This window comes from Choristoneura fumiferana, chromosome 6 (assembly GCF_025370935.1).
Source record: "Choristoneura fumiferana chromosome 6, NRCan_CFum_1, whole genome shotgun sequence".
NCBI classification, from domain to species: domain Eukaryota; kingdom Metazoa; phylum Arthropoda; class Insecta; order Lepidoptera; family Tortricidae; genus Choristoneura; species Choristoneura fumiferana.
Window position 1 is genome coordinate 297,983 of NC_133477.1, and position 14,730 is coordinate 312,712.

At 39.2% G+C, this 14,730-nt stretch overlaps 3 protein-coding genes across 3 annotated transcripts in view; 2 read left to right on the top strand and 1 right to left on the bottom strand.

Moving 5' to 3' along the window:
- LOC141428783 (uncharacterized) overlaps nt 1–14,730 on the bottom strand; it is a gene marked incomplete in the record, with an annotated part of 528,375 nt that overhangs the window by 177,360 nt on the left and 336,285 nt on the right.
- LOC141428771 (mitogen-activated protein kinase 15-like) lies at nt 3,449–7,669 on the top strand. The gene is made up of 6 exons (XM_074088778.1): nt 3,449–3,653; nt 3,904–4,044; nt 4,597–4,736; nt 5,678–5,876; nt 6,662–6,814; nt 6,955–7,669. Exons 1-6 carry the CDS (start codon nt 3,487–3,489, stop codon nt 7,439–7,441), a joined length of 1,287 nt encoding a protein of 428 aa, XP_073944879.1. The 5' UTR covers nt 3,449–3,486; the 3' UTR covers nt 7,442–7,669.
- The window catches only part of LOC141428519 (uncharacterized), a 10,749-nt gene continuing 7,827 nt past the window's right edge, over nt 11,809–14,730 (top strand). The window contains exons 1-4 of the mRNA XM_074088513.1: nt 11,809–12,019; nt 12,532–12,564; nt 13,189–13,381; nt 13,904–14,005. Of these exons, the coding sequence (XP_073944614.1) occupies nt 11,882–12,019; nt 12,532–12,564; nt 13,189–13,381; nt 13,904–14,005 (466 nt within the window). The 5' untranslated portion in view covers nt 11,809–11,881. The remainder of the gene's footprint in view (nt 12,020–12,531; nt 12,565–13,188; nt 13,382–13,903; nt 14,006–14,730) is intronic.

A 14,730-nucleotide genomic window follows, 5' to 3' on the forward strand; every position in this document is an offset into this window, starting at 1 on the left:
GAATTAAGCCGTTAATCTTAGCTATTGTTGAAATGAAATGAAATAATTTATTTTGCTTTAGACAAGGTAATAAATGGTTTTATAAAAATGTGTTAAGGCGCAGTGACACATGTAACCAAAAACACTGGCATGAAAACATTAACTTATTAAATAAGTTCACTAAAAAGACAATTAATTTTGTAATATAAATAAATAATCTAAATTGAATAATAGTTATTAATTTATAGATCAATGTAACCCTGTGATAATGTCAATTATTATTTTAAATATTCTTTAATTAAATAAAATGCTTTGTCTTTAAGCCACTGATATAATTTAAATCTGAATTTACTCCTGGGCAACTCAGCTATGCTCTTAGGCAACTTATTAAATATTTGTATTGCCATTGGAAAACAGTTTCTGCAATACAAGTGTGTGTGTTAGTTTTAGGATAAATTAGTTTATTTGGGTATCTGGTATTAAAATGGCACACTTGCTGTTTTGTTTTAGTGCTTTGGATGTAATTTGACAGTTACATATTTCAAAAATATATAAACAAGGGACTATCAGTAAATTCAACCGTTCAAACAGTGGTTTACAAGTAGTTAGAGGGGGGACATTACATATGCTACTTATACATTATTTTGGACCAATAAATACCCTATTAATGTCTACTGAATTTCCCCACAATAGTATACTTACATATGTTAATATTGATCCAACGTAGCCATGGTATGCTTTTAGTGCTGTTTGTTCATTTGCAATTTTTGTAAGCCGCCAGTGTATAAGCAAAACAATTTATTTTATTTACTATACTCTGAACATGCGGTTTCCATGAACACTTATTATCTATATTAAATTATACCTAGAAATCGTGCTTCGTTTGATTATCATAATGATACAGTGATATTTTCAAAATAAGCCTTTCCATTTCGAAATTGTACATATGTAGTTTTATTTAAATTAACTTTCAAATTGTTGTCCTTTTACCAGTTTATTATGATATAAACAGTTTTATTTATTTCAGTATTGTAAGTTTCTTTATTTTTACCTTTTATGATGACTGAAATGTCATCAGCAATGTTTGATTAAAATATAAGTTGAATGCTCATTTTCTTTCTTCTACTTCTATCTCATCTGTAGTTGATCACAGTGAAAAGTACCCCTATTAAAAGATGCTCATTTTAACATACTCTAATTATAACAATTATTTAAAATAGGGTTTATACTCACATAGAAAAAAACATTGTTTCGAATTTTAAGTCCTGGCTCCATAGTAATTTTGCTTGAAAATTTTCTGTCCAAAATATGGCTATGTCTTTTTTTATTCCTGTTTTTACGCGTTTCAAGCAATAAAAAAAATGTATGGTTCCCCGCTTTGGTATAGTCTGACCAACTATTCGTACATAATCTTCGGTGCGCGAGTCCGACTCGCACTCTGTTAGTTTTTTTATATTTTATTGAGGCTTTGGTACACATGATCAGCCTTATTGGGAGAGAGACTCCAGGCCAAAGAGTATTGTAATGTATAGGAATCTCCAGGCATAATAATGATGTGATACGATGGCTGTGACGCCAAAAACATTGATCAAAATAAAAAATCCTCTCAACAACGGTTAATGATTAATTATTAATCTTTTAAATACACTTAGAATGTATAACTAGCGATATCATTCGCCTTTGCCAAGCTTATAGTTTAATATTTCACGAGACTGAAAACTCAATCTTACAATTGGAAAACTATTTTATTAGAATGGTTTTATTTACCTTTTCCACTTCTTGTCATGCATCCCGGCACGCAGCAAATGAGAAGACATATTTTAACAAATACGTTAGTAGTGAAATAATAAAATCAAATTTTATCTCGTCTCGACGCAAAATCGAAGGAGCCGAAGGCTCAAGTCGGCTCACCTCAACGAATTAATGGAGGAAGCACTAAAACACTTTAATTAACAATTCACTCAAAAAAAGGCAACGAAAGGTTGGAAAAACTGTAACAACAAGTTTTCTTTAAAACTGCCGACCGACATTTCGTATTTTTTACCGAAGGAAAAAGCAATGGCGGAATCGACAGATACGGTAAAGTAGGTACGATTAGGTAAGCAATGTTACTAGTAAAATTTTCTCTGTTCTTTACAAATTGCTTGAGAAAGTTCAATGAATAATAAAAAAATAAAATGTTTAATTATTAAGAATGAATGTTTAATATGATATAAAAACATATTGATGTACTTTCACTTATATTTTGGTTATGGCAAGAAAGCAGAATTTATAGGTAAGTTATTTTAACAAGGAGCGCTAGATTTCGCTAGCTTCTATGCAAATTGAGGAACCTGCATACTATTGAGAAGAGACCATAGCGTGCTATAGTTTTCATATTACAGCTGGTGGTGTGCGTGGCGTGACGCGTACACGCAAAATCTGGTGTGCAGCGGCCTTAACAGTTGTGCGCTCGCGTCGTTTATCGACATCGTGCACTCGAGACAAAAGCGTTGCGGACTCCCTTTGCTTTCAACTCGCCCAACAATCGCCGGTGTAATAAATATGGCTTCTTAGGGCCTCCCCAAACCTATAGACGCGAAAACGGCTTTAGCCGATCAAAAACTCTTTATGTCCACGCAATAAGAGCGAAAAATACGTCGATTTTTTAATCGACTGGATGGCAAACGTGCAAGTGGGTCTCCTGATGGTAAGAGATCACCACCGCCCATAACATCTGCAACATATAATATAAACTACAGGGGTATTGCAGATGCGTTGCCAACCTAGATGCCTAAGATGGGATACCTCAAGTGCCAGTAATTTCACCGGCTGTCTTACTCTCCACGCCGAAACACAACTGTGCAAGCGCTACTGCTTCAGGGCAGGATTAGCGAGCAAGATGGTGGTAGCAATCCAGGCGGGACGACATCTTTTTCGCACTTATTGCGTGGACATAAAGCTTTTTTGTTCGGATTAAGCCGATTCCGCGTCTATAGATGTGGGAAGACTCTAAGTCTCCGATTATTGTAGACCACCATGTGGTTTGAAACTTTGAAGACTTCCTCTGGCTTTTCTTGTGTTCAGTAGTGCCAGCAGGGCTACTACGAAACTCGAAACTCGGAAGTTCGTGTCGTGCGGTCCCTCTGACACTTATACTATTTAACACGAGAGCGAGAGGGACGGTACGATACGAACTTCGAGTTTCGAGTCTCGTAGTAGCCTTGCTGGCCCTCTCGGACCGCGTGGTCTTCCGGAGACGTCTCAACATAACACGACACAATAATACCTATACTTCTATACGCACTTTATTTTGTACTTTCGTAATAATCCCTTTTATTCTATTTTTTTTTATTTATCTGTGGACTTCGTTGGAAATTATTACAAGTCCTACTGGTCCTCTATCCTAGGTAATTAAAATAGGGAGCTTAAGTTGAACTGATAAAGAAGGTTCTTAGAGCGATGTATGTTTTTGCTATAATCAACAGGGCAGCAAACAATCGAGACATCTACCTCGGATTCGAATACATGGAGACTGACTTGCATAATGTGATTAAACGAGGGAACATACTCAAGGACGTACATAAGCGCTACATTATGTACCAAATGCTGAAGGCGACCAAGTACATACACTCTGGCAATGTGATACATCGGGACCAAAAGCCAAGCAATGTGCTTATTGACAGCGCTTGCAGGTGAGTTTCGAGATTAATTTTTAGCGCGACAGTAGGTACGTTTTTATTGGCACGTGCCGCTCCTATATATTTGACAATAAATACGCAGCCGTATATTTGACAGTAAACGAATAACGTCTTTAATCAAAATTTAGCACGACATGTTTCGGACTAATTCTTAGCCCTTTTCTCTTGTTTACTGTTGTTTTCATGGTATTTTTATGTACAATAAAGAGTTTTACAATGCAATACAACAAACATCTCCCCATAGAGTAAAACTCGCTGATTTCGGGCTAGCACGCTCAGTGTCGAGCATGTACTCCGGCGGCGAGGACGGAGCGGACCCATGCTTGACCGACTACGTCGCCACTCGGTGGTACAGGGCGCCCGAAATACTTATAGCCAGCAAGAAGTGAGTATTGAGCATTTACTAACATAATTGAGCGTGTACCTAAAATAAATGAAAGTAGCCAAAGATAATTCGCTAAAATTCAGTTGAGCCTTTTAGCTAGATAGGTAACGGAAGAAACAGTATCAGACAGCAATGGCATTGAAATTGAGCAAATTTTTTTTCAGCCTTGCTTGAGTGATGATATTTATTTTTGAAATTTGTCATTTGTCAAATGAAGTTTAATTAATTGAAATCCAATAGGTACACCTAGTGGCCTAACTTTACTGTTTAATAGAAATTGAAGAATAGGTTAGATTCCTAATAAAAATATATACCTACCTAATTAGTCCGTCACTTAGATTTAAAAAATATTATGGACATGTGTCGAATTACAGAAATTAAGATAATCATGGCGTATAACACTATCGCTAGCCAGCGTCAATACAATCTTGGGGGCTACTTCTCTCTCACTCTCGTATTAAATAATATAAGCATCAGCGGGACGGCAACGTACTTACTACAATTAGAATTTTGCAATTCGTGAACTATTCGGAAGGTTGTAATTTTTCACAGCTACACCAAAGGCATAGACATGTGGTCGTTGGGCTGCATCCTGGGCGAAATGCTGACGGGCAAACCGCTGTTCCCGGGGACTTCCACCGTCAACCAGGTCGAGCGTATCATGGCCGCACTGCCCCGCCCTTCTGCTGAAGGTAAACAGATATACTAAGGGCCTACGCTCTACGGCTACGCTGACGCTGTTTGCACGGAGCGGGTCGACGCCTATTGGAAAATGGTTTGAGCAGCGCTAACTGCATGCGCGTGCGACGGATTTGACCTGCACCCGCACCCGCAGGCGTGCGCTGCTCTGCAGGGCTACTACGAAACTCGAAGTTCGTATCGTGCCGTCCCTCTCGCTCTCGTATTAAATAAGTGTCAGAGGGACCGCACGACACGAACTTCGAGTTTCGAGTTTCGTAGTAGCCCTGCTGTGCACCCGCGCCGGCTAACGGCCCTAAAGGTTGAGTTACAAGAATTACTCAGTGAGCTACGGAGAGAGCTATGCTGGGGGTAGAAGATCGGATCAGAAATGAGGAGATACGTAGAAGAGCGAGGGTCACCGACATAGCCAAGCGCATTAGCTCGTTAAAGTGGCTATTGGCAGGCCATACATCACATAGAACAGATGGCCGTGGGGGCCGTTTCCAACCGAAGCAACTGGAGGTCTATGAGAAAGGTCTATGTCCAACAGTCCTACGGCTGTTGCTGATGATGATGATGACGTCATCGAGTTGCGGAACACAGCTGGCCCTACCTTAAACTTTGTAACTATTAAGTATATTTATTGTAAACGGTGTGTGTATAGTCGAGTTCATAAACTTGTGAGCAAAAAATTGATCAAAAATATCTGATCACGCATCTACGCCATTAAAAATAGAGTCGTGTTCAGATATATTTCTCACAAGTTTATGAACTCGACTGTACAGTCAAATCATTTGATTCGTGACCCACCGTAGAACGTTCTCACAGTAAGTCCCTTGTCAAGCAATGCGATGTCTCTTTGCCTTTGTCTGCGAAAAGGTTTCACAGTGGGTCACGACTCAAGTTGGTTCGAGTGTACCTATTTCTTATCTAAATAGAGCTCCATCCTCAGATATCGCAGCAGTCTGCAGCGGCTATGGCTCAGCATTGATTCGGGAGCAAGCGTCCTCCGGTTCCAGCGGTGCGACCCTCACGAACCTGCTGGCCTGTGCTCCGAGAGACGCAGCCGATCTGGTCCAGCGACTGCTCGTGTTCAACCCGGCACGCAGGCTCAGCGCTGAGAGAGCGCTTGACCACGAATACGTCAGCAAGTAAGTAACGTAGCAAGTTAGCTGGAGTCTTTAAGATCTGCAGGACGGAAACGGAAGGAGAAGTCATCGTCACCTTGGCCAGGCAATGGCAAATAATGATGGTCAGAAAGGTCTAGTGTAGTTCCTTTTCCAGCTCATTATGACTCGGATTTGGAAAACATCCATCAATGCTGCGTGATCTACACTGTTTGGCATCACCAACTATAGCCATTATTCTGTTGGTAGTACTTAAAATATCTCTTAAGTTCTCATAAGTACATTCTTCTACTGCTCATGGTTGTTTTTTTGACTCCTCCACGTTTCCCTTAATATCACTAGAATCAGTGCTTACTGCGGTCTACTCGCCTACGAACTCGATCTGCTTCGTACTGAATTCCTTAGTCCTCACTGCCATACTGTGTTACTGTGAGTATGGTGGCTTACCTGTACTTGTCATTATCGATATCGATTATTATCGAAATCTATGGACACCTATGGCCAAGTCTGCACTTACCTGTATAGTCTGTCAAAAAAGAGAAGAAATTAAAAAGTGGCAACACTGTAGTGTCCTCCCTTTTTGGTTTCACAGGGTTTGAAAGGGATGACACTACAGTGATGCCACTTTTTAATTTCTTCTCTTTTTTGACAGACTATACTTCTCATTATCAAAATCTATATGGCCAAGTCTAAAGTCTCCTCTATACTACATAAAAAACTTCATACGCCCGGCCCCTCCTATAGGTACACTTATCTTTAACCATAAGCGGCTCTAGTCCCATTCTTATGGTGCTGTTACATCGTTCCAGATTCCATCGCGAGCGGGACGAGCCGACGCTGCCTTCAGATGTCCTTCTGCCACTGCGAGACGACAAGCAAGTGTCAGTCGATGACTACCGCAACAAACTATACAGCATCATGGCCAAGAGTGCACACGCGCAGGCGCGGAAAATGCATACCAGGTAAGTACACTTTATTGCTGCGTTTCCACCAAACATAAGTTTCCGGATTTTCCATTGCATCTCTAATTCGTCATATGAAGAGTTCCGTTCACAGTGATAGTTTTTTTTATTTTATTTATAATCTGTCCTTTGTTTTACAGCAACAAAACCCACCCGCTACCGTCATCAACTAAAGCCACCAAGAGCTACCACGACACTTCTGAACTGTCCAAATCGTGCCCAACCACAAAATCTACCCTTAAACACAGCGTATCAGCGGACCAGAAGACCAGACCCAAAGCGAAACACATCGAGCGTCCACTCAAAGAGTACCGTTCGGACCAAGCCATCTCTAAACCGTTAAGAGCTACGAAACTATTCGAAAATCAAAACGGATGGATGGAAACCTCTTCTAACTGCCACGGGGATTATTTCCAGCCAGTGACTCGTCAAAGTCCTTCGGAGACTGGGTACATGAGTGGCGGAAAAAAATCCTCTTTGGTTCATAGAAGAAATTCTACCTCTTTTTCTACTGTCACTATAGGTGGTGATGCTGACTACGGAGGTTTTATAGGTAAGAGTGTCAATCAGAGACATGGGGTCATAACAGCCAGTGCTCTAATGGATCTCCGCACGAGCATACGGTAGGTAAGTGACAACTGGATTTTATTGTGAATCTCGATTTTGAAGGACTTTTATGTTACGATTTTACTGGGGAACATACCTTGATGAAGTTTAATAAAGATAGGTAATTTTGGGGAATAACGAAATGTAATTTGACCCATGAACAGAAATAGCTTTCGCTTCTCAAATTATCAATGGATTTAATGTAACCAAAACTGTTCTTTTGTATTTAATTCATTCTTCACTGTCCGTAGCTTCTTTACGATACGAAAAATAGTATTTTTGGTTTTTTGTTAAATTGTTTGTGATATCGCTAATTTCCGAGACCTGAGTTAAAAGGTTCCAACTGTTAAGAAACTTAAGAAGGGTTATGTGCTGAATGGTGTTGATGTATCATTTGTGGCCAATGCCTGACATTACAAAATAGTAGTTCTCATTCTTTGAGAAGTACCCAACCGTGGGACGTATGGGTGGAGATGATTAGGATGATTTTTACAAGCTTTTACCTCGCTTCTTATTTATATTTATTATCTGAAACGAAGTTAGACCTACATGCAGTGCTCAAAGGTGATTTTTTTTCGGTATAAAAAGGTCCGATAGGTAACTATGGGTTAATTAGAAGTACCTTTGTAAAAAAGCAACTTTGTTAAAAATTAAAATTTTAACTTTATTGGTAGGCAATGCTATATAATGAGCGCATGACATCACAAAAAATCTTAAACTCGTCTATAACGACATAACTAAAAATATCAGTTAGCTATGAGGTCCAGACGAGAGTAAAACATATATTTAATCGTTTAAGTTTTTGTAGTAGGGTTGTATATTTATATTTAATACAATTTCCTCAACATCAGTTTATGAACCAATATTCATTCAAAGTGTTCTATGTCATTATTTTCTAGTCGTAATTGTATTTTATCTAGGACAAGATGCCGATTTAAGCGCACATAAAATTAATAATCTTATGAAAATTTGTCCAGTAGTAGCCCTTTTAATAACTACGTGTATTTACCTAATGTAATATAGATTTATGACCTTTAGATATTAAAAATTTACTGATATTTTTAAATTAAAATCCGACAGGTGTTCTTTAAATTAATAGCTCAATAGGTACAGTCACGATCATAAAAATTGAAGAAGACAGCTTCAACTCACGATACTATTGTCAAGTGCTTGTTAAGATATTTTTGAGCACATCGCAAGGGCGACTGTTAATTTAATATCTGCCTCAGCGGAGCGTGCAAAATTTTATTGAATCAGTACCACAACCATGAGTTTACAGTGACCGTACTCGATAGCGACGGCGTAAATTATTTGTATGGAGAGTTGTACAGCGCCTCTACAAATAATTTACGCCGTCGCTATCGAGTACGGTCACTGTAAACTCATGGTAGTGGTACATGTGTTACTTTGTGGAGGTCCAATGAACTAAGAAAATATCTGACACGTCCTACCGGCCCTAGAAATAGTCGTATCAGATATTTATGCACGCTATGTGGCGTCATATCGTCACTACTTTGAAAAAATCTCGTATCTAAAATCAATATGTCAACAAAATTGAACCTTGATGTAATGTCTATAAAGTTCACTCAGAAAAATTATCTATTTTGAGCTACGAGTTTTTTTTAAAGTAGTGACGATATATTGGTGTTGGTGACTGTACTTACAGGAAATAAGTTGCAAGACTATGCACACTAATTACGTATTTTTTACGCGCAAGCCTCGCGCGAAAGGCGAAGGCGTTTACGGCCATAGAGCTACATAGAGCTCCAGATATTTATCTATTCAAACTACTTATTCGCGTAAAATATACGTAGTGTACATTGGCTCGAACAGTGCACCTTGCTAGTAAGGCGGCTGATATGGTTAGTATGATTTTAAAAAATCGGTACTGTTGTCGAAACGGAGTAAAATAAGGACATATTTTATAGCATATGGTAACAATTATTAGCCTAATTAAAAGAATTATGAAGTCCACTGTGTACCTTATGTAAAAAAATATAATTGCACCTATTTCCCGTCGTAGGACAAAGGTGACATTTAAATATTAAATTTTATAGTCTGTCACTACCAAGAAAAGGAAACCTCGATTTAGATAAAATATTTTTTATGTACCATCAGCAAAATAAGTGGTCTATCAATTTTTAAACAAGTTCCTATCAAATGAATATGTCGCTAAAGTCGAATTTTCAAGTTGACAGACGCGTCTATTGGCATTATTGTTTTATGACATGCAAACGATTATCAACTTTAGGGTGGTAGACCACATATTTGGCTGATGGTACCTAGCCTAAAAAATAATCTCATAGTTATTATAATAGTTGGTACTTACTTATGTTATACTAGGTACATGTTTAGGCAGGCTCCAAGGTTTCGTAAAATAATGATTTTTGTCTAAGAACCATCGCTAGAAAACCTGCTTTTAAATAAAAACCGCATTCCAATCGGTCCACCCGTTTAAGACCTACGGCGCCACAGACAGACACACAGCGGTTAAACTTATAACACCCCTCTTTTTGCGTCGGGGGTTAAAAATCTAGCTAAAGTAGGTATGTGCAGAAACCCATCGGCCGGAAATAATATATTAAAGGGCATAACCTAAGTATCATTATCATTATACCATAAAAAATTAATAAGTACCATTGGGAGAACAAATATATAGACTAACTAGCTTTTGCCCGAGGCTTCGCCCGCGTGGAATCCGGTTATCGTGCGCTGTTCCCTCGGGAACTGCATTTTTCCGGGATAAATAGTAGCCTATGTCACTCTCTGGCCCATAAACTATCTCTATGCCAAAAATCACGTCAATCCGTCGCTCCGTTTCGACGTGAAAGACGGACAAACATACAAACAAACACACAAACATACAAACACACACTTTCGCATTTATAATATTAAGTATGGATTCAAAATTGTCGTGAACGAACTGCCATTGTCGTGAGAGACTGCTCTTGCATATGCAATTGTGGTTATGAATCGAGATATTGATATCCATAAATAGGGTTGGTCTTTTTTTAGTGCAATAGCATTAGGGTTAGACCGCTCCTTGTCTGATGACAGCATGTATTGTGAAAATGTTAGGTAACAGATCGATTTAAGGTCTTGTCACACTGGATCCGTTCAGTGTCCTGTGATCCATTCATATAAAGTCTATTAGCTAAGCTACTGAACTGCAGCAGGATGCAGAAAGAACCCAGCTGACATAGTCTCTTATTGTCTTTTGATATTCGTAGGTTTCCCATCTCATCAAGGGTATTCCGATGCCATTGCAACTGTCATCACACCAGCGCCTACTCTTACCCTTCATCTAGGTAGAGCTAGATTGTCTACACCGCTTCCGCGCCTCTCAAAAGGCATCATACTTAATAACTTTATTTTGCACGGAAACTGGAAAATAGCGCCCCTTGCGATCTGGCACCAAGAGCGAGAGCTCTTCTTTCTCTACCCCAGTCCCCCAGAGCCTATGCACAAAATTCTAACTTCGTATCTTGCCGTCCCGCTTACGTTAATTAATACCTAGTATTTAATACGAGAGTGAGAGGAACGGTACAGTCACCAGCATTAATATCTGCCACATCGGAGCGTCCAAAAATATCTGACACGTCCTTCCGGCCCTAGAAATAAAGTCGTATCAGATATTTATGCACGCTTGTTGTGTCAGATATTGGTGCTGGTGACTGTACGATACGAACTTCGATTTTCGGCCGGCGCTGCGTCCCGCCACAGAATAAGTAATAGCAGGTACAAGTAGTCCCACTAAGCTTTGCGAGGAAGCTAAATGACAAGTGAGGGGAAAATCAAGTAATGAAATGATGTGAAAAATGAGATTACATTTTCTTTCATCGCACAGCTTGGCAGAAGGGCATAATTATAGCCCATTGTCATATTTTCGGAGGTTACTGTAATTGACCAAGGATATTATGTTGTAAGTACTAAACTGTCCTCTCAGCACGTATTGTTTGAAATGTCTTCAGTACCTTACCGTTTTTTGTATGTATTTTACACGTCTAATAAATGATGGGAATTATTTTGCGTTTCATTTTATCTCATGGTTTAACGTTTTGGCTTTTCTGCTTAGGATCGCTCTGTAGCTAGAGGTACTAAGGTATTGTGTAAAAACAATCAAATTATTTTGTAGCAGGAACGCCTCAGGTGAAATTCAAAATCCTAGGTCTAGTCCTTTTTCAAATGACTAACTATAAGCGCTCGCCCTTGCTTTACTTGGGCTGGAGACAATCAGTCCTGCAAGCATCTTCTGTCTCACTCACTTTTTGTGTAGAGATATTTAACCTTTTCGTTTTTATTTTCATATATGCATATAAATAACAATTGCATTCTGGCTTTAATTTTGATTATCAACCATAACTACAACTTCTAGAAGAATAATCGCATTATACCTAACTGACATTCCGCTGTCATGAGATTTTGTAAAAACTTTACAAATTAAACTTTAAAAATTGCAAAATGAAAATAGAGTCTTTATTTCTCGTTTTTGCTACATTCTTTATCGATTATGTTGTCGGCAAAAGCGTGGTGCCCGTGCTCACTCTTGACCCAAACCAGAGAATATTGGCTGCTAACAAAACCGTTAGAAATCGGAAGGTATGTATGAAGCTTTGTACTAACTCTTGCCTCGCTTGTCTTAGTACTCCGTTGGCTCAAACTCCAGTGATTCGAGGGCTGGACACAAAAGCTGCCACTATTTTTTTTCTGCGTGAGTCCTTGCCACTCAGCTGTCTGGAGGTCTTGCATGCAAGTCTTTTACGATCATCGCGCCTATCTGTGAAGTACCTAGGAGTCCACCAATCGCTGGTCTCTACCTCGGCCTTATAGTCAAGCTAACGAAGCTGAACACAATCGCTATTTCTTCTTTCTTTTGATGTTTTACTTGAGCTTCGTTTATTTAATAAATTTTATACGTTGTTTACTTTGTGATTACATTGATTAGCGCGTCGGGCCGAATAGTAAAAATGTCGGTATGTAAGTGTTAAGTAATGCCCGAATGTAATTGAATAGTCTTTGAAACTGCCACTCCCCACCGGCTGTCGGTTCTACGAGCTATGTCCCATGCTGCTTCATTGTATAACTCTTCTTTTTATTTCTTTTTATGTAAGAGGCAGGCAGACAAGCACGTGGGTCGGGACACGGTAAGCTACGCCCAAGACTACAGTAACAAAGGGATTGCACAAGGGTCAGTGCTGAGCCTAAGATGGGAAGCCACTTATATAATTCCTTAATATTCTTCTTGTCTTATCCTAAATGCCGAAGCATAAGAGTGCAAGCAATGTTTCTTTAAAAGTAATAGGCACATAGCTCGTAGAATTAAATACCAACCGATGATATGGTATGTAAAATTCCTCATCTGGGACCCGATGTGATTTTCGCAATGGAAGGAAACGGATGTTATTTACCTAGTAGAATTACATAGTAGTTAAAATAGAAACTTCCACGTGATGAATACTGAAAGATTGTTTATAAGAGTCATTAGTATCTTCTACGTAATTTATGTGACAGATAGAGACAAGAGTTATTTTTCTTCAATAAATTAAGACGGCATCACAAATAACAGTTCGTTACGTAGTAGAAATAACAGTAATAAATTAGTAATAATAACAAATTTACGTAAACACGAGGTTAAGAAGAATAGGTACTGAGGATGTACCTATGCGTGTATACATACAAGTCTTTGTGGAAGGACTATGGATGAGAACTCTATAATCTATTAATCTATTAAAAAGAAGAGTTAAGATTGACGTGAGCTTTGTTTTTAGTTCCTCCCATTTGTAATGCTGGTGAACAAGGATAGCGACACAAGCGAGTACTGGCGTGAGACGGAGATACTGTCTCTTGTCAAGAATAACGAGGAAGATATAGACTTTGAGCGGTGTGCGGAGACTCCGATAGGGTCCATCGTGCACTTTCCTAGTCGACGCACCTTGCGGCCTATTTGCAGAAGCAGGATTGGTAAGGATTTCTTCTTGGAGATAAGTTTGTTAACAGCTTAATGTGTAGGTTTAATGTAGAGCATGCATACTAAGAAGAGTTGTCTCCAAGGCACCCTGCTCCGCACTAGCTCTGTGGTAGAAAATAGGAGCGGTCACTCTAGCTGCGAGGATCACAGGAGGCGCCACAGAATTCAGAAGCGGTGTAAACAATTCCGCTCCACCTTGATCATTGGCTAGACCTGGCGCTGATCCTGCTAACGTGCTGAAAGTCACTTGTTAACGTAGATATACCTGCTTGTTCAACGTTAACCTCTACTTTTTAAGTTTTAAAATAATCGTACAAGCAAGGTCGATTACTTGTTTTCGGTGGGGTTTTTTCATCGTGTGTCGCTTAGTTCGCAAACATGACGGAATAACACAAGTGCATTGGCACTTTAGCCATACATCTATTACGCTTACTACAAATTTATTTCCATGGAAGCACATACTCATCGGCTGTCTAAGTTTTGATAACTCGGCTAACGTTTATGTTTTTGTTCAGATTTTCAGCTGTGCCCGCAGTGCGCTCACTTCAGCAATAGTACGGAATGTGAGCTATTCCGCGATTCTTGCAAGTACAATGTCTTTTATTATGTTTATATAAGTAGGTTTATCCTCGTCATCCAAAGAGCTGATGAACCTCTTTATTCTTCAAGAAATATACTCGCTAAATTTCAAGTTTCTAGCTCCAGTGATTTAGGCTGCGCATTGTCTGTCAGTCAGTGTAATGTTGGGTGCCCGAAATGAGAGACCGGTTGGTTTTTTGGACTTTTTACCCGAAAGCGATTGAATGGAACGTGACAAACAAACTTACTAAACCTTATTTATATTGATGCGGCGATACTAGCGCCACCAATTTTGTGTTTTATTGTAACTGCTGAGGTTCATGAAATGTCAACGGGCATCGATCATTTTGATTAATTAGCAAGCTATCTAGTTCAGCAGATGAACTATAGATGGCGCTGTATCGAACAGTCAGTCAAGTTAATCTTTTATACGTATGTATAAAACGCTTTTTGTTACGTCCTAAACACAGGTCTTGTGGCAACGCATTTATGAACCTATTAAGTAAACTAAATTACTTATGTTTGTCATCCTACAAAAAATGCACGTACTCGTAGTGACACGAGCGACAGCGTAGCCATTTCTTCGTTTCCAAATGAAACGTTCCTTATGTGTTTTTGGTAAGAAAGTAGTAAATATGCACTGGCACTTGAGGTATTCCATCTTAGGCCTCTAGGTTGGCAACGCATCTGCAATACACCTGGTGTTGCAGATGTTTATGGGCGGTGGTATTCTCTTACCGTCAGGAGACCCACTTGCTCGTTT